We start from the raw sequence: 24,822 nt of genomic DNA, 5'->3' as shown, positions 1-24,822 counted from the left end.
AACAAATCTTGTGGACGACGTTTCCGGTTTGAAAAAGAACATGGTTGTGTTAGAACAAGGTGTGGCCAGGCTGGAATCATTTGCCCGTCGTATGGGTCCAGATATTGCCTACATGAGGGAGGCCATGAAAGAACTGCAGCATACAGTTGCGAACAAGTTTGATGAACACATGGATGATTTTGTCGACGAGGTGGAGTCAGCTGTCCTTGCATCACTGGAAGCACGTGCTGCACCTACAATTGAGAGGCGGGAAACTGACAGAATTTACTTTGAACTTGTAAGTCTGCACCTACAATTGAGAGGCGGGAAACTGACAGAATTTACTTTGAACTTGTAAGTTTAGTTTGTAATCCTGTTCATCCACACTAGACTTAGGATTTTTATTATTACATATTTATCTCGCATCCATAGTTGAAAAATCAAAATGAAGTCACTACTGAGGTAGGAAAAATATTGATTAATGTGGTTGGTTGTATCAGGGCGGCTTATCTAACACTAGCAGGGACAAACTGCCCAAGACCAGTGTACATGCTTTGCAACCCCATTATACAGGGAGTGAAGTGCATTCTGTCCGTGTTGCGAAGACGAAATACGGTACCATAGCAGATTTATCTGCTGAGGACAAGGAACTGATAATGTACCTGCATAGCCTAAAGTCTCGTGGAGGTGATATACTGGGAAGGTAGTTGCAAACTAAATATTTGATCACTGTCTCAGTAATTATCCTTCTTGCACCGTGACATTATGCTTTTTTTATAAAAATGTAGGCAGACACAACCATTTTCCTAGTTTGATATGAAAATACCGAAGCCATGGCCAATACATTTCTATGTTAGGGACTGTCAAAACTTAATGCTGTTGTTTTGCCATGAACAGCCTAGGTAATTTGTATTCGATATAACTTGTGGTTTTGATTTTATATCCAGTTCTGTAGGGGTTGGGGTGTGATTAATATAACTATGAATGCTGGTTACACCATTAGTTCCAATTTCAACCTACATGCCTTGGTCATGATATTTGTTTCTGGAGAACATGGTGATGTGATTAAGGATACGTGACTACATAATGCATAATTATAATGCTGGTGGTTTCAAGATTAACTTTTTGACGGATGAGGATAGTCTGATAAGTAATTTGTTAGGTATAATTATACTTGTACCGCAATCTTTCTTTCTTCCAACCACACCTTCCCTTTTACTGTAACAATTGAAATCTGGAACTACCGAAACCAAAGGAGAAATTTGAAGGCAGAAACTAGAGTGGAGTTCATCTTCCAGTTGGGTCTATAAAAGCTTCCACGGACCACCCCTGTGCCATTGAAATTGCTGTTCTTGTTTCACTTGCAAAGCAGTCACGCACCCATCACATGTTCAACAAAATGCCTAAGACAACCTTTTCAGTCATTTCGGCGATGATTGATTGAATTGAGTTCCACTTGGACAAAATGCCCCAGAGACAAGTTCATGTGCCAAAATACTCAACATGAAGCTCTGTTGGTGATTTTGGGCAACAACATTTATTTGTGGCATTGGAATGTGCTCGACGAGAGCTGTTCTTCAGTAGCAACCAGACGCCCACAACCTGTTCGATGAAATGCCAAGGACAGCTACCGCAGCAATTTCAGCGATGAATGATTAGACCGATCTCTATAATATCTTCTAACTGGAACATGATCACTACTTCAAAGCTTTGTGCTTGGTTTAGTTGTCTGCTTAGTTCTTGCATGGAAGTTGTATTCAAAGAACGACCGCTTTAGAATTTTCTCCTGATATACCTATCTGATGCTATATACCTTAATCAGATCACTTCTATTAACATGATCATTCCATAGTTACTTTTTGCTTGCCCATGCTTGTATGAACTCTTGCAATAAACTTGTTAAAGTCACATACTACTAAGGATCCGGCAATAGTACAAACAGACAGAGGGTGAGCCTCTTTCCTTGATTTACAACCGATTATATTTTGAGTGGAGGTTGTAAAGATCAGGATGGAATGAAATAGATTGTTACATGGTGACAGTAAAAACTTCTGGTATAAGTATTGGTTTGGTGTTTTCCATGTCCTCTTTCAAATTTAGTTCATCAACGTCTAAACTCTCGACTTAATCTGTGAATGTTGCAGTGTCTTATTTTATTTTTCATGGTCGAAGGAATCTAAACCATGTGCGATTTATTGGTCCAGAAACTGCAAGTAACATTTTACAAAAAAAACTATTCCTTTTCCCACAAATTCATCATATATTTTATTATAACTTCCGGCTAGCCATGGGAGTGGTTTATTAAAACAGCTGCTAATCTCTACTACAGGGATAATTCAATAATATAGCTGAGTGTGAATACCACAGGCGCACTTGGGATCAGACACATTGTTCCTCTACACACAGTCACTGAGAAATAGCCACACGCACACATATGAACATAGTTACGGAATACAATCCAACATAAAAAATGTTAAAGTGAATTAATAAAACCGTATATGTTCTTCCGCATAAACTTGCATTCCATATTGCAAAAACAAAAGGGTACCTGATACAGTCCTACATGGCCACTAAAATTCACATTTTCCCCTAATCATCAACCAGGCCTATCACATTATCAAGAGTTTGCATCAGAACATGCAAAAGATTAAGAACCAAACTAATGTAACTCACTTCACAGCAAAAAAGGACATAAGGAAAACAGTAGTTTAATTATGGCCATGGAAATAGGAAGGAAGCAAAACAATGAATTTCGTCTAGTCTTTCTAGTTTTCACGGACCATGATGTCAGAGCTGTGGGGAACTCTAAGCAATTGGAACCCAGATTCAAAAAATTGAGAGTTCAGATCATGAATAATACCTCTAGTTGCTGGATCAACATCGTCCTTTTCATTATAAGCTGGATGCCGCCTTGCATTTCCGTGCGTGGGAGGTCGACCGTCCCATCTCAAAGATATTGAGCTGTGTATTCAACATGTGTTTTGGGACAGAGGTATATCTGCAGGGTCTTTGGCAGCATTCTCGTTCACTTTGACTGTGGGACATGTGGTTTTATTGTGACCGGTCTTCTGGCAGATAGAACATTTACGGCCGGATTCCTCCTTGTTCTTATTGCCTTCTTCGCTGTTCCAGTGGGTACCTTTCGTTCGTGCGACAACGGGGTCCCTCACTACATTCTCATTGTCTTGGACCATCAATCGGGGCCTCTTAGGAAATCTGAACTTCAGAGATTCATCTTGGAGCTTCTTTAAAAATGTCATCCCCTTCTCAAAACCCTCGTCTGAATTCGCAAAGTTAAAACAAGCTTTCTTTGCAGCGTGTGCAAGCATTAAGTACCTTGCTGCGTTAAACCCGGTGCTGCAGTGAAAAGATGTCATGTCAACTGGCCTCGTCCCACTAGACTTCTTCCACCTCTCACAAATCAATGATTTGGGGTATTCCGTGACCCCTTCTGTTTTTAGGACGCAAAATATGTGGGGACAGGGTATACCGTCAGATTCAAATAGCTGACATGAGCACGTATATGACTCCTCTACCCCTGTCGAAACACTGGGCGCAATGTATTGCACGGTCCATCGCCTGCTTACTTTGCCGTATTGAGTGACATACACCATCAAATTCTCAAAATCCCAATCAGGTAAACGGCTGGTCACATAAAATTTTTTCTCAAAATCCATCTGGGTCCGGATCACAATGTAAATGTCATCCGTGAACGTGTTAAAAACAAAGTGCTCCATATCCAAAAAATGTGTCGCATATTCTCTGATGTGGTTTTTGGACTTGAAGTTATCATACAACACCCTGTCCCTGAGACGGCTAATGCATCTTTGATACCTCGGTATGAAGTTCACCAACGTAGTGAATTTATTGAGCTTCAATTTGGCAGTTCTGTTCATGCCCTCACAGCGTTGAGTTGTGCAAATCCCGGCGTACCACTGCCCCCTGCGAGTTCAAAAATCCGGTCATCAGACAATGAGCGTATGGAGATACTACACAACCAACTACGATACATACCACTTTGATATTTTATAATGAAGTATTTCATAACACAGAAGAATAATATGACCAACATTGTGCATGATTTTGTGAATATGGGAGACTAATAAATACGTATCAATTCAGCCGCATAATAAAAGAGAAAGTTTGAACAATTAACAACATTTTTAAACAACCTTCAATGATTGTTTACAATATTTACCCCTACACCCTAAATAACCATATTAAGATATTAACTGCCAGAGAAATCCCCTCACTAAATTAGCTTCAATCAACTGTAAGGAAATATATTAACAATGAAACCAAACCACTCCCTTCTTATTTCACAACCAGTAAGATAAATGACAATTCTAATAAGTCGGGGAGTTGAAGCTACGGTGGTAAGAAGAATGGAGTCCCTTCTATCATTAATTATTTCTGCTGGGGCTCATTCAATGAATATAATCTAAAGAACATTGCACCCCTTCTGGTAGTAATAAATTTTCTCTAGCCAACATAACACATCTAATCAAGCCATATTCCAGTACTTTGATTAACTTCATCGAAAATTTTATTTTTAAAGAAAGCTGATTCATCACGAGATGAGGAGTCCGAGTGTCCAACTAATACTGCAATTCATTTTATCTAAAGCGTTTATATGATGACATAACCAACATATGCGGTGAAATTATAAGATACGATGGTATTTTTCATAGTCCATCAAACAATATATAGTTTTACTCTTAGATAATCAAATGACAATACAGTCTATAGTTTTCCTACCTTATTAAGGTGATCTTTCATGTGTTTGACAAAGGACAGCAAAAAATGATTTAAAGAGGTTGATCTTTCTAATTTTCTGAAAAAAGATAACAAAAGAGCCGTGAATAGAAACTACCTGCAAAATGACTCAGCCCATTTATTGCGCTTCCCGTGCAATGTTTGCAGCCATGAATTGTCCTCCAACTTGTGCTTTTTGGTCATAGAATCCCATTCCCTCTGCCATTCGCCTCTACTATATGATGTGTATATCAACTTCCCCAGGGCTTTTTGCACTTCTGAATCCTTAATGTTCTGCCCAACATTTCTCCCTATGTGCCACGCACAGAGCCTGTGATTCGCTTCGGGGATGTGCTTCTCAATAGCTAATCGCATTGAGTCGCAACCGTCTGTAACAACTGATTTTGGCTTCATGTTGTTCATGCAGTCCAGGAATTTCTCAAACACCCAATTGTACATGGGCTCCTTCTCATTACACACCAGAGCACATGCAAACACCACTGTGGCTCGGTGATTGTTTGCACCAACAAACAACACTAGGGGCATGCCATACACATTCGTCTTATAAGTGGCATCAATTACAACCACATCGCCATATAATTCGTAATCAAGTAGTGAATGTGTGTCCCTCCAAAACAGTCCCGCTAACCTCTTCTTTGAATCTCGAATGTATCTACAATAAAATTTCTCCTCCTCGCTTCCTCTTACTCGCAACCAGTTCATGGCGGCTTCAGCATCGCCATACTGTGTCTTGCTCCTTCTATGTTGAGCCATCTTGTTGTACAAGTCCTTCTTCATGAAACCAACAAATGCCTCACCCCCTGACTGATCAGCTAGATAACTGAATGCTGCGCTTTTGCAAACATTGGCATCACCGAGCGCCTCAACTTCCAATATGTCTTGCATTGTCACCTTGCGGTTGGATCGTAGAAAATGCCTCTCAAATATGTCTGCCAGACCATGATTGTGCTTTGTGGAAAATCTACTGACCTGGTACTTTCCCTTCCCTCTCAACAGCCTAATCGCCATATATGCACCACATCCAGTCCTGCTGTATTTGATGTCCCTTCCAACAGTCTTCTTCGTCTTCTTACACTTAACGAGTCGGGGCCCCTGAGTTTTTTCATTCATGTCCTCATCACTTCCTTCGTTTTCTTCTTCTCCACATGCATTAACATCGTATGAACCAAGAACTTTCTCATTTGCCTTTCTTTTAGGGACACACTTCCCCTCTTTCGAACAGGCCCATGCCCTCCTCGTAATCGTCTTAACACCGTCAATTTCCTCACTCTCTATTCTGAGCCTCTTCTTGCTGAAGTCGAGCATAAAAGCATAGTATGAGTAGAACTTCTCTGCATCATCAACACTATCAAAAACGATGTTGTCGAAGTCTTTAATACATAGCTCCCCCAGCTGTTTTCCCTTCATAATTGAAAACCAGTCAGTCTCGTCGCTAAGATCTGGACAAACATCCTCAGTCAGAGCATCGCATGATCCTTTTTCTGGGTACCCTCCTACTTCAGGCAACTCCGTATATTCATGTGTTGCAATATCCCCATCTTCGCTGTCCAGAGTCTCCGCATCTCTGTAGTTTTTCAGCTCTTCCGGTCCACACTCCGTCTCGGCATCGTCGAAATCGGCATTCGTCAAGTGGTGGTGGTACTTCTTTTCGGAAAATCGAAGATCACCGTCGCAGTCATCCTCTTCCACCATTTGAACACTGATCTTGATCTCCTCGGCCATCGAGACCTGATTCGATTAAATCTACCTTAGACGAGCGTTGAATCATCGTGCCATTCAAACAAAATCGATGCTATACTTTTCATAAACAACAAAGTACAATTTCGAAAATTCAAAATTCCTAACCTTTGAATCTGGAGGGCACTTGATATTCAATGCCTATATTACAAGATCTCCATCATTCCTGGGCTCCCAAAAGTTTGATGCTTTCCTAAAGAATCGGCGCCGGAACCTTATTTTCAATCGGGAGAGTGTACGAGACGGCGCCCTTATTTTCACAGGTTTCGCCTATTTCAAAACTTCCCCGACACACATCCACACAGATGTAACCATCGGCTCGCTCTAATGGACCTCATTCGGCTTCATCGAGCCGCGCCGTTCAGAGCCAAAGACCTTTTGCCGCGCCCACGTGAAGAGCAATAGGTCGACCTCATACCCTGCGCCAATCGCATATTGACACGTAATGAGACAAAATAGTTCTGTAGCCGGCACCGCGGTGCATTCCAGACGTCGCCCACATTATAAAGCGACTATATGAATGAAACTTCTTAGAATCGATCAACACCATCCGATGTGATTAGTATATATATTAATGATCATTTTAAAATTTGATCCAATTCGGACATCGTTTGACCGTCAGAATTTCCGGTACACCAAAAACAACACTAATATACCCTAAGGAGAGACCCATTACCAAGATGCGAATGCGGAAAGATGTTTACATATTTGAAATCACATAATTTTTGTCACCGATCGCGCGTGGTTGCAACGAGAAAATCCATTTGAAAAAGCCTCGGTTAATGAGGTTTTATTATGTGAAAACGTCTCTTTTTTTTGTTAACTGAAAATTTAAACGGTCAAACGAAGTCCTAATTAGATGAAATTTTAACAAGATCCCTAAATATATATATCGATCACATCTATTTGTGTTAATCGACAATATTTCGAAACTAGAATTTATTTGTAACTTTTTTTTAGAATGTTTTCTAATAATTCTTTTATTGTTTCAAACTCTTAAATTAGAATATTATATTTTTTTCTAATACAAGCCCGCAAGGCCCGGTACGGCCCGTAAAAGCCCGCAAGGCCCGCTTTAGTTGGACGAGCTTGGATCTTTGTATTTGTGAAAATACCCGGCCCGCCACTTATTTAAATTTATTAAGGCCCGGCCCGTTGACGAGCCCTACCATCACCTCCAACAACATCATCTCCAACACCAACGTAGGTTTGGTATAGGGGATCGGTAGAGGTGGTCTTTCTAAAGTCTCAATCTCAAAACCTAAAACACCCCGTAAAAAAAATTTAAATAAAAAAAAATTGTCTATTAAAAAAATCATGAATTAAATTTTTTTTTGAGGCTTTCGCCTTTTGCGCTTCAAACCGCACCTTGAAACGCATTTCGCGCCTTGGTGTGCGCCTTTTGCGCCTCGGCGCCTAGGCAACTAAGGCTAAGGCCTTTTAGCCTACGCCTTAAGGCTCGCCTTAGACGCGCTTTTTAAAACACTGATGGGGTTTGATGAAACTTGTCTCTATGAAGATCCTATAGCAATAGCATCTTTTGCAGCCATGGAGAAGAATGTGGTGGTTTCAACTTCAGCCGGAAATTTAGGCCCTGGTGGCCTTGGATGGTTGCACAATGGCATCCCTTGGGTCTTGACTGTTGCAACCGGCACAATAGACCGCTCATTTGGTGGAGTATTACGTCTCGGTAACGGTTTAACTGTTCCTGGATTTTCCTTGTTCCCAACCAAGGCCATTGTAGAAAAGCTTCCACTGGTTTACAACAAGACATTATCAGCTTGCAACGACACAGACCTATTATATAATGGTCCTAGTGCGGTACTCATATGTGATGACATTTCGAATATCCATGGCCAAATATCTCATATCATTGCTGCAGAGGTGCTTGGAGCTATCTTTATTACAAACGATCCTAGTATTCGTGAACTAGGATATGTTACAACTCCTAGTGTTGTGGTAAGTCCATGTGATGCACCACCCCTTATCAAATATGCAAGAAGTGCTGACCCAATTGTTAGCATCGCATTTCAACAAACTTCACTTGGGACAAAGCCTGCACCAGCTGCTGCATCTTACAGTTCAAGAGGCCCATCGTCAAGTTATCCAGGTATCTTAAAGCCGGACATAATGGCACCTGGGTCATTAGTTTTAGCTGCTTGGCCTCCGAATGTGGGAGCAGGCAAAATTTGTGGAAATGTATGTTATCAAGTGACTATAATTTGATATCTGGAACATCCATGGCTTGCCCTCATGCTTCTGGCGTAGCTGCTCTTTTGAGAGGTGCACACCCGGAATGGAGTGCAGCTGCTATTAGGTCTGCCATGATTACCACAGCCAACCCACTAGACAACACGCAAAATCCAATTCGCGACAATGGTGATCATCACTTCAACCCTGCTTCACCTTTGGCAATGGGAGCAGGTCAGGTGGATCCTAATGCAACCCCTCAAGACTACCCGTATTATAAATGTAATTGGGTAAACAGATGGGTTGCCCGATTTCTCATGAGCACTTATATATTCATATATTATTGGAGAACCAGATGGGCCGTCTTATGACTCATGAGTACATTTATAATTAAATGTTTTCAGTATTTTTCTTTTGCATTTATATGCGAGTTATATTATTGTTTTACTCATACGAGCTGCAAAGCTTACCGGGTTTGTTTTTACAATCCCGATGCACCTATTCGATGGTGTAGGGGATAGTTCTGCAAGTGTGAATTAGCAAAATTGAAGGACTACTCTTAAGATTTTGAAGTTCCTTGTTTTATTTTGTGGTGAGGATTGAGAGAATTTTACATTTTCATTTGATATAATGCTTGATCTATATGTTGGTTTTGTAATAATCAATTCAACTGGGATGTTCTATGAACTCAGTAACGATACGCTGTGACGATAAGATGATTTCGATTTATTGAGATTGTTTTAGAGTTTTTCATGGCTTCAATTTCGAGTTTCATACTTGAAATCTTGGGGTCGTGACATATATATATATATATATATATATATATATATATATATATATATATAGAGAGAGAGAGATAGATAGATAGATAGATAGATAGATAGATAGATAATTTCTTAGTTAAGGAGGTATGCACTAATGGTTTTGGTGTGATTTCTATTTTTCACCACCTTTTAATCGATTTTTTTATCTCTACAATCTAGTATCTAGATACTATTTTGTATATCATCTCTGTAAAATTTCAGACAATTTGGTGATCGTTAAAACTCTCAAAATAATAAAAACAAATGGACGGACTGAATTCTGTCAAACATGAACCGTTCATGTTTTTAACAGAAATTGAGGGTCTTAACTATCACCAAATTGGCTGAAAAATTTGCATAGATGATCTACACAATATTATCTAGATATTAGACGGTGAAATTAGAAAATTCGATCGAAAAATGGTGAAAAAATTAAAATCTGCACCAAAACATTGATGCGTAGCCAAGAATGGCTGTATATATATATATATTTTACAAACATTCCTTTGCCGACGCCAAGTTGATTTGTATAGTTTTACTTAATCGAATGTGCTCCTCTGGAAGCTATACGAAGTTGCAAACTGAATTGTTTGAACTGTGGAAGTGCTCCTTGTGCATAAATGGTCCGTTGTCCCTCACATGCTAACATAAAAAAATCAAAGTGTAATAGTGCTTCAAAAGTTCAAAAGCAACAAGCTCATCGTGTACCCCGAAATGGGAAGACAACAGCTCTTACCAAGGCCAAAGCTAAAACAGGTGAACATTGAAATGGAAATAGCCAATTAATTGAATGCAGTTGAGGTTGGATACCCTCTCCAATCTCCATATATTATATTGTTTTTTTTTTGTTAGCAAGTGCCTGCAAATGTTATATCATCAACTTATCATACATATGTAGAATTGTATAAATGTCCTCAAATGAATTCATATAAAGTGTTTAGCAACTAATCAAACAAATATAATACACACATATATTATATTATATTGTCATTTACTTGCAGAGCTTGTAGTGAAAACAACTGTACGTATCCACAACGTACAGATCGAAAAGAACTGCAATATTGCTTCTTACACCCTGCCTTTCTCTTATTTTGAATTTGCAACAAGCATTATTGGGCAAGCTTGAATTGTATGTGATTAAGATCTAGTCAGAAATGCTTGTTTAATGTATTACGTCGATCTGTTCAAATAAAACTTCTCAAATTATTAGTAAGCACATAACAGGTTTCGGGAATGCAATATATACAATCTGGATATGTACGGTACATATATGTTTGATTCCGAATTATGTACCCAATTGCTAATTAAGACTGGAGATTTAAGTCATAAGCATAAAATGGACATTATTTGATGATGGTAAACCAGTTAATTAAGTCGCCAGCAATATCTGGGAAGTGTGAGAACTTGATAAAATAAGAAGTAAGAACACAATTCAACACTGAAAATTTGAAATATTTAAACTTGAAAGATTTTCGTAGCCACCTAAGTCCAGAGATTTCAGTGTTATATATAGATCGCAGATTTCATAGTAAATCGGTTTTATAATTTGGGAAGCATGAATGCAATTTCATGTCAATCTGCCTAGCTTTTAATTATAGTGACACGAAACCATTCCATTTCATGTATATATGTTAAACATTAAGAAGTAACAACAGCATTGAACACTGATATATTGAAGGATGAAAGATTTTCATAACTCTTTAGCACAATAACTTCTACAACCACTCGCACCTAGTCGATCACCCACCATCAACCCATCGATTCAGACGTACTATTAAAACAACCAACCTAGCTAGCTTAAACATACATCCGACTCGATCTAATAAAACCCCCTAAACCGGATCTCTTCTAATTATCTTCTCAAGCACCACATGCATCTCACCAGATCGATCTCACTGCCGTTGGGGGAACAACACAGCCGCCAGACGAGTGCCGGCCACAAGAGAAACCAAACGAGCACAAACGAAGAGGGGCGGCATAGTGAAGAAGGCGACGACCAAGTAGACAGGGTAACAAATGGAGAAGAAGTTGGAGGCGAAGTGGCCATCTATACTGGAGAAGTAAGCTCTCACGCGAAAAAGATTGATAGCGGCGACGGTGGAGTAGATGAACTCAACAAGAAGCAGCATCAGAAAATCCAGCAGGTGTGAGGGGCTAGCGCTGTTTACCCTTGAAAGATAATGCTCACCAGGATCAATCATGCGGGGAAATGAAAGGCTGAACAAGAAAAACAGAACCCGAGGACTCGAAAAGAAGTTAAAGAACTGGATCATGGTTACCGGAGCGAGAGATAGAAGCTAAGAGGTAGGCAAGAGATATATATCTATTCAAAGGAGGCAGCTTTAGGGTTTCGTAGCAATAATGTGATGTACGTGGGGGTCCAATTTATACTAGACAAAGCTAGCTAGGGTAAATAGAAACCAGACGGTTCACTAAGAAATCAGAGCGTGTCTTCGTCTACCTAGTCCTAATTCATTCCAAGGGTTTTTGGCCGCTTCTCGATCGGTTCCAAAACTTTTCTAAATTTAGGGCCTCGATCTAGCTTTAAGTTGTCTGATTATCATTTATCTGTAAATCATTTTCACTAGCTACAACTTTCGATTACATATGGTTGTTGTTAAAATGATCGCTGTCATAATTATGCAAATAGTTTAGAACATAAGAAGTGACCAGCGTTTGATTGTATTAGTCTGTTGATTGATTGCTTACATTCTGTGGCTTTCTCAATCTAGCATTAATTTCTTCGGTTTCTAAATTGCACACCCTCAATTGCGGTAATACATATAATTAAGTAATTAACTGTGTAGAATACGCAAATATCATGTAAACAATAATATATATATATATATATTTATATCAAGTCATGCAACACCGCGCCCTCAAGACTACATCAATCTTTTGTCCATGAAATATAGCAAGAAACTGATCTAGCTCCCACAAGGTTGAAAAACTTTACAAGTTCTGATCGATCAACCTTCCAACCTTAACCATACGTTTAAGAGCTAGAACTGTATCCAATGAGTTGATGGTTCGATAAATACTATGTCACAGTTACCGCCGGAGAGATTGGTGTTCAATAAGTATTAGAAGCCAACTACACTATGACAATCAAGTATAAGATCGAGCAATAGGAACCATGGTAATTAACCGGATTTGGTGCCTCAACCCTAAATCATACTTTCAGCTTCTGTACATTTAAGCAAAATCGATAGTTTTAACATGCACTACAATTTCAAACAGAAGTCAAATTCGACATTTTGGATGTCAATTTGTTATCTTTATGTGAATTAGAAGAGACAAGAAGCCATAACATTTGTTAAAGTGATAACATAATAGTCGCAATTCATATACTCACTGAAAATTCACACCACCACAAGCACATTCCCACTAACATCAACCATTAAACAAACCTAGGCTTCCACAAACACATAATTGACAGAATCTAAGTAACCATAAACCGCACAAAAACCACATTCCATTTACCAAACAAGCGAACCAAGAGTTGGTCTGCAAAACTTTCTTCAGTTAAAACTAGAAATGCTATATTGATTGTTTGATCTTGATTGATAATTTGATGATTTGATACAATGTTTAAGCTATCTATTTATAAGAAAGATTGGAGAATATTAGCACTAATCCTAATTATTAAACCTAGTTGTTAACACCACTATGAGTAACATGTTTCATGCTTTCCAGCTCTTACATCTGTTCCAGCTCATGCCAACACTCCTCCTCAAGTTGGCGCATACATATCAACCATGCCCAATTTGCTAAGTGAGTCATAAAAGACCTTTTTAGACACTCCTTTTGTGAGTATATCTGCAAGTTGCTTTCTGTAGGAACAAACGGAAAACAAATGATTTTAGCGTCTGGCTTTTTCTTTATAAAGTGACGATCAACCTCTACATGTTTTGTACGATCATGCTGCACAGGATTCTGTGAAATATCAATAGCTGCCTTGTTGTCACAGTACAACTGTATAGCACACTTAGGCTTAACACCTAAATCTTGTAGCAAATTCCTAAGCCATAACAACTCGCACACTCCTTGAGCCATCCCTCTGTATTCTGCTTCAGCACTAGATCAGGCTACCACATTTTGTTTCTTACTCCTCCACGTAACAAGATTACCTCCAACAAAGGTAAAGTACTCTGATGTCGACCTTCGATCCGTAATATTTCCAGCCCAGTCTGCATCTGTGAAACCACAAACCTTAAGGATATTGTTGTGATTAGAAAACATTATTCCTCTCCCCGGGACTGACTTCAAGTACCTCAAGATCCTTACAACAGCATCCATGTGGTCCTCACTGGGATTATGCATGAATTGACTTACTACACTTACTGCATACGCAACATCTGGTCTGGTATGTGATAGATAAATCAAGCGTCCAACTAGCCTCTGATAACGAGGTTTGTCAGTAGGGATTTGATCTGGATACTCTGCTAACCGATGGTTCTGCTCAATATGAGTATCAATGGGAGTGCAGTCCAACATACCTGTCTCCGTTAGTAGATCAAGAATGTACTTTCTCTGACACAGATAGATATCATCACTTCCCCGGGCTACCTCAATGCCCAAGAAGTACTTGAGTGTACCTAGGTCCTTCATCTCAAACTCTGTGGCTAGCTGCTTTTGTAATCTGTCCACCTCACTAGTATCATTACCAGTAACTATCATATCGTCAACATATATGATTAGGGCTGTTACCTTCCCTTGTTGGTGTTTGAGAAATAATGTGTGGTCTGAATTACTCTGCATGTAGCCAATTTTCCTCATGAATTGTGAAAATCTTCCAAACCAAGCACGAGGAGACTGTTTAAGATCATACAAAGATTTTCTCAACCTGCATACAAAGTTATCTGGAGAAGCTGCCACATATCCAGGAGGAAGATCCATATACACTTCCTCTGTAAGTTCTCCATGAAGGAATGCATTTTTAACATCAAATTGTTTAAGTGGCCAGTTTAAGGTAGCAGCAAAGGATAGCAATACCCGAATAGTATTCATCTTTGTAACCGGTGCAAATGTCTCATCATAGTCTATGCCATATGTTTGGGTGAACCCTTTTGCTACTAGGCGTGCTTTATATCGGCTTACTGATCCATCTGGATTATGCTTCACTGTAAACACCCAACGACATCCCACGGTCTTCTTGCCATGTGGTGGAGGTACAAGCTCTCAAGTGTTGTTCTTCTGTAATGCTTCCATCTCTTCCTCCATCGCTTTTAGCCATTTTGTATCTCCCAATGCTTCCTGCACTTTGTTAGGTATTGATACAGTAGAAATTTGATTCACAAATGATTCATATGACTTAGACAATCTTTTGGTAGACATAAAATTTGCCACAGGATACTTAACTTTAGCCTGAATGGTAGGTTCATATTTTTTTGTTGGCTGACCTCGAGTAGACCTATTTGGTAAGACATATTGTCTATTATTAGCTTTACTAGTATTAACCCCAATAGAATGACTAACCTCAGGTGAGTGATCTTCTGTACCAGGGGAACATTGGTCAGGGGTATAAACAATAGTAGGGGAGGCATAAGGGGCAGTTGTGCTGTCATCTTCCAGTTCCTGAATCTCTGGAGTGACTTCACTACCGCAATCATCTGGTGGTGCATGTGTAGCTGACACATTGGTAATCTCAATAGAACCTGTCACTATATCTACTGGCTTACTTGTCTCCCCCTCTCCATGATACAGTGCTTCAAAATATGAATTCTCCCCCTGAAGAGCAGTATCGGAAGAGGCAAAATAGCTCATGTCCTCAAAGAAAGTAACATCCATAGTGACATAGTACTTCCTGGTAGGTGGATGATAGCAGTGGTACCCTTTCTGATGTCCTCCATACCCAACAAACACACATTTAACTGCCCGGGCATCTAATTTAGACCGTTGATGTTTTGGAAGATGGACAAAAGCAACACAACCGAAAACACGGGCAGGAAGATTATGAAAAGAGGGTAATGAGACATGAGATGCAAGCACCTCATATGGAATTTTTTCCTCAAGGACACGAGAGGGAAGACGATTAATGAGGTGGGCGGAAGTGATGACAGCATCACCCCAAAGGTATTTAGGCATATGGGCACTAAAAAGAATACACCGAGCCATGTCAAGTAAATGACGATTTTTCCTTTCAGAAACTCCATTCTGCTCAGGTGTATAAGGACACGTTGTTTGATGAACAATTCAGTGTGTGTTAAGGAACTCCTGAAAGACATGATTCACATATTCCCCCCCCCCCATTATCAGAACGAAAAACTCTAACAGTGGCATTATATTGTGTTTGGACAGTGGTATAAAAGGCTTGAAAAGCTGGAAAAACCTCATCTTTAGTTTTGAGGAGAACAATCCATGAAAGACGGGTGCAATCATCAATAAATGACACATAATACCGCATCCCTGACACAGTAGACTATTTGGAGGGTCCCCAAACATCAGAATGAATAATTCGAAAGGAAGAGTATGTTTTTTAGAAATACTAGGGGAATAAGTAGATCGATGACTCTTGCCTAAAACACATGTTTCACAATGTAAAACTGACTCATCCACACTAATGAACAAAGATGGCATAGATTTTTTCATAACACTAAAAATGGATGCCCTAAGCGACGATGTCATAACCAAATTTCACTTAACTTGTCAGAAGTGGAGATTAAAGCGGTCCGAGACTATGCCCCTGGTTTCTCCCACGCATATGTCTGATCCAGATGAAACAAGCGGCCCCTCAGATACCCCCGACCAATTAATTCTCCGGTGAGAAGATCCTGAAATATCACATACATAGGAAAAAATGTGACAGAGCACTTGGCGTCAGCGTTTAATTGGGGAACAGATATCAAATTATGAGATAAAGCAGGTACATAAAGCACATTGTGAAGCTCTATGGTGGGAGTAATACGAACTGACCCTTTCCCTAATACGGGAAATGCCTCACCATTAGCATTAGTAACATAGGGTACGGGTGGAGGAGACAATACGGAAAAATAAGATTTGTCATAAGTTATATGGTCAGACGCACCTGAATTAATAATCCATGTATCAAAACCAACAAAGTTAGAGATATTTAAAGCCATACCAATTTTGACAGATACTTCAAATTTCGGAACTTCAGTTGCGCCTTTAGAACCCATTGAAAAATGAATTTGAGAAAATCAGGAATTATACAGCGGAAGTACCAAAAAACTGATATAAACCTGCAATCGGGTTAGATCTGCCGGGTCGGGCCGGATCTTCCGGAACGGGTCGGATCTGCCGGGTCGGGGCGGAAATTCCGGATCGGATCGGATATTCCGGGTCGGGTCGGATCGTCTGTGTCGGGTCGGATTTTCCGGGTCGGGTCGGGTCGAATTGTTTTTGAACCGGGTATTTAGGGCGTAAATACCTTCGCCTATCCACCCACACACTTCGTCCGCTGCCTCTTCTTCTCCCAAACTTCCTTCGATGGAAAACGTGAAACAAAGGAGGTGGAGCACCGGTGGAGAGCTCGGGCGGTGGAGCCTCGGTGAAGTGGAGTTCCTTGGTGCGGTGCGGAGGCAGTGGTGCGGTGAAGCTCCTCGGTGCGGTGCGGAGGTGGTGGAGAGGTCGGGCGGTGGAGCCTCGGTGAAGTGGAGCTCCTTGGTGCGGTGCGAGGCAGTGGTGCCGTGAAGCTCCTCGGTGCGGTGCGGAGGCGGTGGAGAGCTCGGGCAAGGAGACCGTCGGATGAAGGCGCCGAGCTATGGTGCGGTGGAGCTCCGCGTTGCGGTGCGGAGGCAGAGAGTGGTGAAGAGACCGTCGGATGAAGGCGCCGAGCTACTGCCGGCTGGTTTATGGCAGGTACGAATCCAAACCCAGAAGAACAGAAAAAATTTGGCTCTGATACCAAGTTAAAACTAGAAATGCTATATTGATTGTTTGATCTTGATTGATAATTTGATGATTTGATACAATGTTTAAGCTATCTATTTATAGGAAAGATTGGAGAATATTAGTACTAATCCTAATGATTAAACCTAGTTGTTAACACCACCATTAGTAACATGCTTCATGCTTTCCAGCTCTTACATCTGTTCCAGCTCATGCCAACATGTTCTCTCTCGGTATTTGGTCGAGCACATCACTCCAACACGACAGGCTCCGAGGGTTTGAAGAGGCCTTAGTCACCCAAAGAGCACCAATGAACAAAGCGCAGCAACAACTGGATGCCGTGGCACATGGCGAAGATGACGGTGAAGTGGCAGAGGCCGAGCTCATCATCATCATCTCTCTGACCAGAGATGTAGGATCTTAGCTGACAAATCGAGCGTGCCAAAACCGCAGAGAGTACGAGCTCCACCGGAAGGACAACATAATGGCCCAAATTGCTGTTGGCATAGGAAAGGAACTCCGGCGACGGGTGAGTTATGAGCCAGAGAGTGATGCCGAGAACAACGAGTGAAATGAAGAAGTGAAATGAGGAACTCCGGCTGTGAATCCATGGCTGTAGCTGAGGTTCTGAGAAGATAGAGTGAACTGAGGACGCCGCTAGCTAGGGTTTATCTCGTCGCATTCATTGTGTGTGTGTGTATATATATGTGTGTTGGAGGGGTAAACCAATAATAATTTGAGACGTGTCCTGCTAACAGACAATCTAAATTAGTAACTTAATTAACTCATTGTCTGCTTATAATTAATCGCCTTCAGTAGCTACTAATTTAGTCTACCTTAGCTAGTATGATTTTATTAATTTCTGGATTGATATTGCTTTCTCAAATTAAGCAGCTTGAATTTCGATAAAATTATATATCTACACAAAAGATATAAACACATACATGTTATCCACAAACTCATTTTAATTTTCGCGAGAAAATGAAGTTTGTGTCATCATACTAGATATAAGAAGAGGAATTTAATTTGTCTATATGTTTGATGTTCGTGATTAAGCATTTGAATATGGTGTCATCAACCAATTAGTCTCCATTTTTCTTTTGCCTTTTTCTTTTGGGATGCGGGATGCCCATGGATCTCTACTATATTTTGCTTGAGAATTTGTTACTCTCGTTATATCATAACTACTACTTATTTACTCAGGCAGTTTTGAATCTGTCTTTGTACATAATTAACCATCTAAAATATTAAACTAGAATATGTTTTTTTTTTGAAAAGAGGAAAATGAATTAAAACTTGAAACAATAATGAATTAAAACTAGAATATGTATTGCAATTTACAATTTATCCTTTCTATTCTCTTGCTTTAAATTAATGATCACCGTACCAAACACTTCCAAAGGCAAGAGAGCTCCTGATCTTGAAATTGTAAATATATGACAACGTAACCCGTGACATATTACAGACTTACAGTACCCTAAAATGAGATGACTATACTTATGAGAGCCAAAGCAGAAACACAGTTTAACATTGAAATGGAAAAAAGCAAACTGTGAATGCAGCTAGCTTCGGCATGGCCTGGCCGCCTGGGTACCCTCGTCTTGTATTGTCCTTTACTTGCAGAACCAGTAATGTAAACACCTGTAACCCTATCATCCGCAGAAAGGACTATAATATTACTTCCTAGTCCCTACCTTTTTCCCATTCACAGTTTGCTACAAGCATTGGGCAAAGCTTGAATGTGATTAAATTCTATTCAGAGAAATTAACTTCTCAAATTATCGATCAGTGACATATAGTCATGCACATAACATATTTCTGGAATGCAATACAATCTGGATATGTTATATGTTTGATTGCGAATTACGTACCCAATTGCTAGCTAATTAAGCCGCGCTGGAGATCAAGTGTTAAATTGGACATTGTTACTATGGCGTCCCATTGCGTTAACTTGGCGAGGGTCTCTGTTGTCGCGACGTTCATGGCCAAGTCTCCTGTTCTTGTCCCGGCCCCTGTGCCGATCGTTGTTGCGCGTGTCACGGTGATTTGCTTGATGTCACTCTCTTTTCCTGCCTTTGCTATGGTCTTCTGTGTTAGGGAAGAGCTCACGCTGGAGGGGGATTGTGTGTATAGATGTCTGCGGCCCAGTGGTTTTGTCTGATGGTACTGGGGTTCGCTTTTCCCCGTATGTGACGTATTCTGCCTGAGCGTATCGTACTGCTTCAGTCATGATGTCATCATATGTGGCGCCGCGCATTCGAGGGTCCACATTGATATGGAACAAGAAGTTTTCTGATCGTAGTCCTTCCTTAAAAGCGGCCAAGGCGAGCGTTTTGTTTAGGTTCCGACATTTGGATGCTGCTGTCTTCCATCGCATGACGAAGGCGCCTAATGTTTCCCTGCTCTCTTGTTTTACTTGAAATAGGCCATCAATTGTGTGGGCGGCTCCGGCCATGAGGATAAATAGATTAAGAAATGTTGTGGTTAACTGCGCGAAAGAATCCATAGAGTTCGTCGGTTGTTCGAAGAACCAATTCATGGCATCCCCATCTAGTGTTTTGTTGAACAGGTGGCACAAGGTGGCGTCGTCCAATTCTCTACTGGCAGTGACTTTCTTGAAGTTATCAATGTGTCGGAATGGATCGCCTTCGCCTGTGTACGGCGTGATTTTTAGGCTCTTGGATTGAGAAGGTCGCACGGTGTTCATTATTCGCGTAGTGAATGTGCCCGGCCTGGCTGCGAATACTGGTTGGCATCGTGGATTGGCATCCCGTTGTTCTATTGCGGTTAGTCGCTGCAGGATCAGAGCCAGCGTGGCAGACTCGCTGTTGTGAGCAGTTGTGTGGGGTCTGGAGCGGGAGGTGACGCTCGTGCTCTCTTCCTCACGGTTGTGGATACGTCGTGGCGATGGTGGTCGTTTCTTGGCGAGTTTGGAGGGAGTCAAGCTGATGCTCAAGTGAACTTGTTCTCGTCCTCTCGTTTGCGCGCTGCCCTCACGATTTGATTCGCCATGTAGATGACTACGCTTGGCCCGCTCGAGCTGTGCCCGCATCCTATCGAGCTCGCTCTACAGAGCTGCTGTCTTTTCGCGTTCAAGTGCCTCGCGCTACTGGCATTCGGCTAGATCTCGAGCCATGTTTTCCATTCTTGCGGCGGTTGCCGGATCCGGAGTCGCGTTAGTGCTGACGACTGTTCCAGGTGTAGGTGTGAGGATGATAGGGTCGTTGGCGGAGGGGAGGGGGTGGTTGAGGTCTGTGATGTCTTCGATGTGACCGTCTGCCGGAGTGGAGAGGGAGGGATTGATAGTGCCCATGTCGAAGTGTAGTTGTTTGGCTAAGTGTTGCATGTGACTTTTTTTGTTGTTGACTTTTTGTTGCGGATTCCCACAGACGGCGCCAATGTTAATGTTTCTGATTACACTCGATTTAGTACGCCGTACTCCTCGTGGATATAGTACGCCGTATTCCTTGTCTCTTTCCTGTCACAGGTAGCACACGTCGTCAAAGTAGAGACCACGGCGGCGTGGTCTTCAACTCTCCGACGCTTAAGTTAAGGAGATGGTAATTTATGCAGAGTTACAGTAGGGAGTTCAGTGTACTTACCTTATAAGGTCAAGAGTTTGACCTTTTATTGTTGAGTTGGGGTAGATCGTTTACCTATCATTCGATGTGGGACGACGTCCGATTAAAGTGTTCTCTGTAGCGTTCTTTGAGATGCGCGTGAGGGCGCGTCCGAAGTCAGTTTGGACCGCGGAGAGGCCCATTGCGTAGCTAGTACGGCTGACTTGCTATTAGTATTGTAAGATTGTGCTATACATTAACCTTAATGCGCTGATAATTGTGTTGATTATGGCGGGCATAAACCTATGCCAACAGACATTGTTTTAACTTTTAAGTTGGCCCACCTTCTCGAAAGTGCAAGACCTTGATAAGGTAAGAAGCAAGAACACAATTCCATACTGAAAATTTAAAATATTAGAACTTGATTAAATATTTTCATAGCTCATAGAGCGCTACAAACCCTGCTCGTATTTCAACTCGATCACTCCCATCACCAACACAAAATCAAAGATCAAACTATAAAGACCAACAAAGGCCAAGCTACCCAAAACCCAAATCTGATATACAATCTAATAATAAGACCCTTAAACCTCTTCCCCTCCTCTCAAACATTTCATCGACACCTAGCTAAATCCACAACCTGGCTAAAGCTGGATTTCCATAGAATAACCGACACCCATGACGCGTCGCAGCCGCAAGTGAAACCAAGCGAACGCAGACGAAGAGGGTCGGCATATATGTATAGGCCACGACCATGTAGATGGAGTAACAAACGCAGTAGAGACCAGTAAAGAGGCCGCCATCGATGAAGTCATCACAGCAAACATCGAGGAAGTAGGCTATCAGGTTACAAATACTGAGAGCCGCGATACCGGAGGAGATGACCTCCAAGGGGAGCATCACCGGAACGTCCCAGATTGATGGGTTGTTAATCGATGAGGGATTGTTGCCACTGAAAATAAGGTACCATGAGTGATAGACGTCAAGAGGATGAGTCATTACGTAGAATGTGAAGCTGAACATAAAGATTCGAATCAGAGGACGCAAGATGTTTGCAAAGGGTGGCCGTTTAATGGTTTCCTTATTTTTTTTGGTCAAACGTCGTTTCATGGTTCCCAGGTTGAAAGAGATGAGAGAGCAAACTCAGCAAAGGAGGCAATTTTAGGGTTTCATGGCAATGTGGGTATTCTATTTATACTGGAGAAAGTAGCAGCTAGGGTAAATAGAAACCAGACGGCCCACTCAGAAATCAAAACGTGTCCCTCTGTGCCTACGTCTAATTCAACCTTGTTTAAATACTTTGTGATAATTAAGAGGGAAAAAAGAGTTAGGCAGTTTCTTGCTTAATTACGTCGTTCTTTACAATTTCATGCAGATAGTTTAGAACATTAGTTACGAAATGAAGCGGAGGAGATCAGAGGCATTTGGCATTTGATACGTTAGATGTGTTCTTGACCCAGCATTTGTGTTGATAAAATTCCATTTTTCCATCCAATTTCTACCACATTATGTGTGACAATTTTTACATACTTGAACTGAATCTTATGTGTTAGCAAACCTTATACCCTAGCAAGATTTGTATAGGATCCATTTGTATACAGTTACCATGTATTATTTCAATTCGATTCCCAAGTAGAAGTACTGACTGATCCTTCAAGAGGCAAAAGCTGCTCATCTCAAATTGCATGTGATTCGTGAATGAGTTATGGTATATAAACGTATTAATACAGTAGCCCAAAATGGGAAGACAGTAAGGTACTGTAAGCCAAAGCAAATACAGGTTAGCATTGAAACGGAAATAGCAAAATTTGAATACAGGTGACTTGATTTGGCTACCCTCTTTCTGCAATGTCATTTACATGCTGAGCCAGTAGTGAAAACAAACAACTGTGACCATATCATCCACAACCACAAAAGAACTGCAGTATTGCTTCTTCGTCCATGCCTCTCTCTTATTTCGAATTTTCAACCAGCATTGATATATCAAGCTTTAACTCATCTGTTGAATACCCATGTTTCTGAATATATATATATATATATATATATATATATATATGTGTGTGTGTGTGTGTGTGTACTACAATTTAATGGACAATCTAGCTAGGGTTATTAGAAACTGGACTGGTCCCCGATATTTTACCTACACGAGAAATTATTATATATACCCGTCACATATCTCATGTGGCGTATCTTTGAGTAATATTGATTCATTTTTAACTGTGATTATTGTTGATTGGTTCTTATATGTAAATATATTTTTTTCATTTTTACCACGTGCATATTAATTATACCATGATGTAATATGATTAGCTGAATACACCACATGACAGTGTCACGTGGTGTAATATGAATTACTCATACACGTAATTAATTTCTAAGGGTTTATGCCCTCTTCTCGGTTCCAAAATTTTCTGAATTATTGTAATAATTACAAAGAGGACGAAAGAATTTATCAAACACTGATCTTATTAAGTAATTGATTGGAGTAACCGGCCTCTTCTTAAACTTTTACCGGCCGTCCATTCTCTATCTAATTCTTCCTTCTTGACTTATACCATCTAATTGATTAATCTTGTGTATCTTGCCATCTAAATTTGTATACCTTCAACTGGATAATGATTTATACCCTAGAAAGACTTGTATGTGTATACCAGAGTATAGTAATGATAGTACGTACTTCAGAAAGCAAAAGCTCAGCCTCTTGAAATTGCATGTGACCCCTGACTGAGTTTATTAGAGTAGCCCAAACTGGGATCGAAGACAGTAGATTTATAAATCCAAAACAAAAACTGGTTAACATTGAAATGGAAATAGCACATTTATATTAATTTGAATGCAGCTGACATCTGATACCCTCTTCTTGTATTGTCAATTACTAGAAGAGATAGTAGTGAAATCAACTGTAATCGTGCATTGCATATATATCATCCACAACGCAAATTAAAAAACTGTACTATTGCTTCTTACTTGTACCGTCTTGCTAGAGTATATATATATATGAACTAGGCCTTACAAGACGGTACAACCGTACAAGTTATCCAAGTATTATACAACCCGTGACTGAGTTCATTCACTTCATTCTACCTAAAAATATTAGCTAGTAACCCAAATTGGAAAGACAATATCTTATGAAAGGCAAAAGCTCAAACAGGTTAACATGGAAATGGCCATGGCAAAAGCAAAATTTGAATTCAAGTTTTAGCATGTAGGTACCCTCGTCCTTTCTTTATATTGTCATTTACTTGCAAAGCTAGTACTGTAACAACTGCAACACATTACCATCCACAACCCAAACTGTAGGGTTTCTGAGACAAAACAAATAAAAAAGAATTGTAATGTTGCCTCTTAGTCCCTGCCTATTTTGAATTTGCAACAAGCACTGAGCAATCTTCAATGTGAAGGACCTAGTCTATCTTGTTTATAAGTAAGATTAAAGTTGGTGATGCTCATCTTATTACTCAAATAAAAATTCTCAAATACTTGACATGGACATAACAGATTACTGGAATGTATAAAAATTCTCATCTTAAGACTCTATACTCTCGGAAAAACGTCTTGAGGTACGCCTTAGAGTTTTAAAACACTGTTAAAAACATCGTAACTAGCTAGCTGGAATTCATATCGTAGGATAAGAAGCAAGAACACAATTCACAACTGAATATCGAGTTAAAATACTCAGATTTAAAATATTTCATAGGCTCATATGTAGCTCTTCATTTAGCACCATAACTTCTTCCTTTAGCTAGCTACGATACATAATGTTCCTAAATAGCTAGCTAGCTCCCATTTCCTTTCTCATCCATCATCAACAAGACACCAGACTCTTAAAATAACCAACAACCCACTGAACTTAGCTAGCTTAAACACTTTTGACGGAATATATCTAATCAAACCCAGGCACAAAAGGTCTTCCACCTCTTACGTTA

The 24,822-nt window shown here is 40.4% G+C and overlaps 2 protein-coding genes across 2 annotated transcripts; one reads left to right on the top strand and one right to left on the bottom strand.

Moving 5' to 3' along the window:
- Positions 1-2,948: 2,948 nt before the first annotated feature.
- Positions 2,949-6,477, bottom strand: LOC126800362 (protein FAR1-RELATED SEQUENCE 5-like). Its single transcript, XM_050527721.1, has 2 exons — positions 4,853-6,477; positions 2,949-3,921 (listed from the first exon to the last, which is right to left on the bottom strand). The coding sequence occupies exons 1-2, from the start codon at positions 6,475-6,477 to the stop codon at positions 2,949-2,951; spliced, it is 2,598 nt and encodes an 865-aa protein (XP_050383678.1).
- A 1,503-nt stretch (positions 6,478-7,980) lies between these two features.
- Positions 7,981-11,635, top strand: LOC126800348 (subtilisin-like protease SBT3). The gene is made up of 3 exons (XM_050527702.1): positions 7,981-8,674; positions 8,761-8,953; positions 11,371-11,635. Exons 1-3 carry the CDS (start codon positions 7,981-7,983, stop codon positions 11,633-11,635), a joined length of 1,152 nt encoding a protein of 383 aa, XP_050383659.1.
- Positions 11,636-24,822: the final 13,187 nt, after the last annotated feature.

The sequence above is a fragment of the Argentina anserina genome, chromosome 6, assembly GCF_933775445.1.
Source record: "Argentina anserina chromosome 6, drPotAnse1.1, whole genome shotgun sequence".
In the NCBI taxonomy this organism is placed as follows: Eukaryota; Viridiplantae; Streptophyta; class Magnoliopsida; order Rosales; family Rosaceae; genus Argentina; species Argentina anserina.
The sequence above is the reverse complement of the archived record's forward strand: the minus strand, read 5'-3'. Positions and strand labels throughout refer to the sequence as shown.

Excerpts from the sequence above, each read along its gene's own strand:
- LOC126800362 (XM_050527721.1), bottom strand. The coding sequence starts at position 6,477 with ATGGCCGAGGAGATCAAGATCAGTGTTCAAATGGTGGAAGAGGATGAC. Across the intron at positions 3,922-4,852 it reads TGGGCTGAGTCATTTTGCAG|GGGGCAGTGGTACGCCGGGA; the intron begins GTAGTTTCTATT and ends TTGAACTCGCAG.
- LOC126800348 (XM_050527702.1), top strand. The coding sequence starts at position 7,981 with ATGGGGTTTGATGAAACTTGTCTCTATGAAGATCCTATAGCAATAGCA. Across the intron at positions 8,675-8,760 it reads GCCTCCGAATGTGGGAGCAG|CTGCTCTTTTGAGAGGTGCA; the intron begins GCAAAATTTGTG and ends CTTCTGGCGTAG. Across the intron at positions 8,954-11,370 it reads GCAACCCCTCAAGACTACCC|ATCGATCTCACTGCCGTTGG; the intron begins GTATTATAAATG and ends GCATCTCACCAG.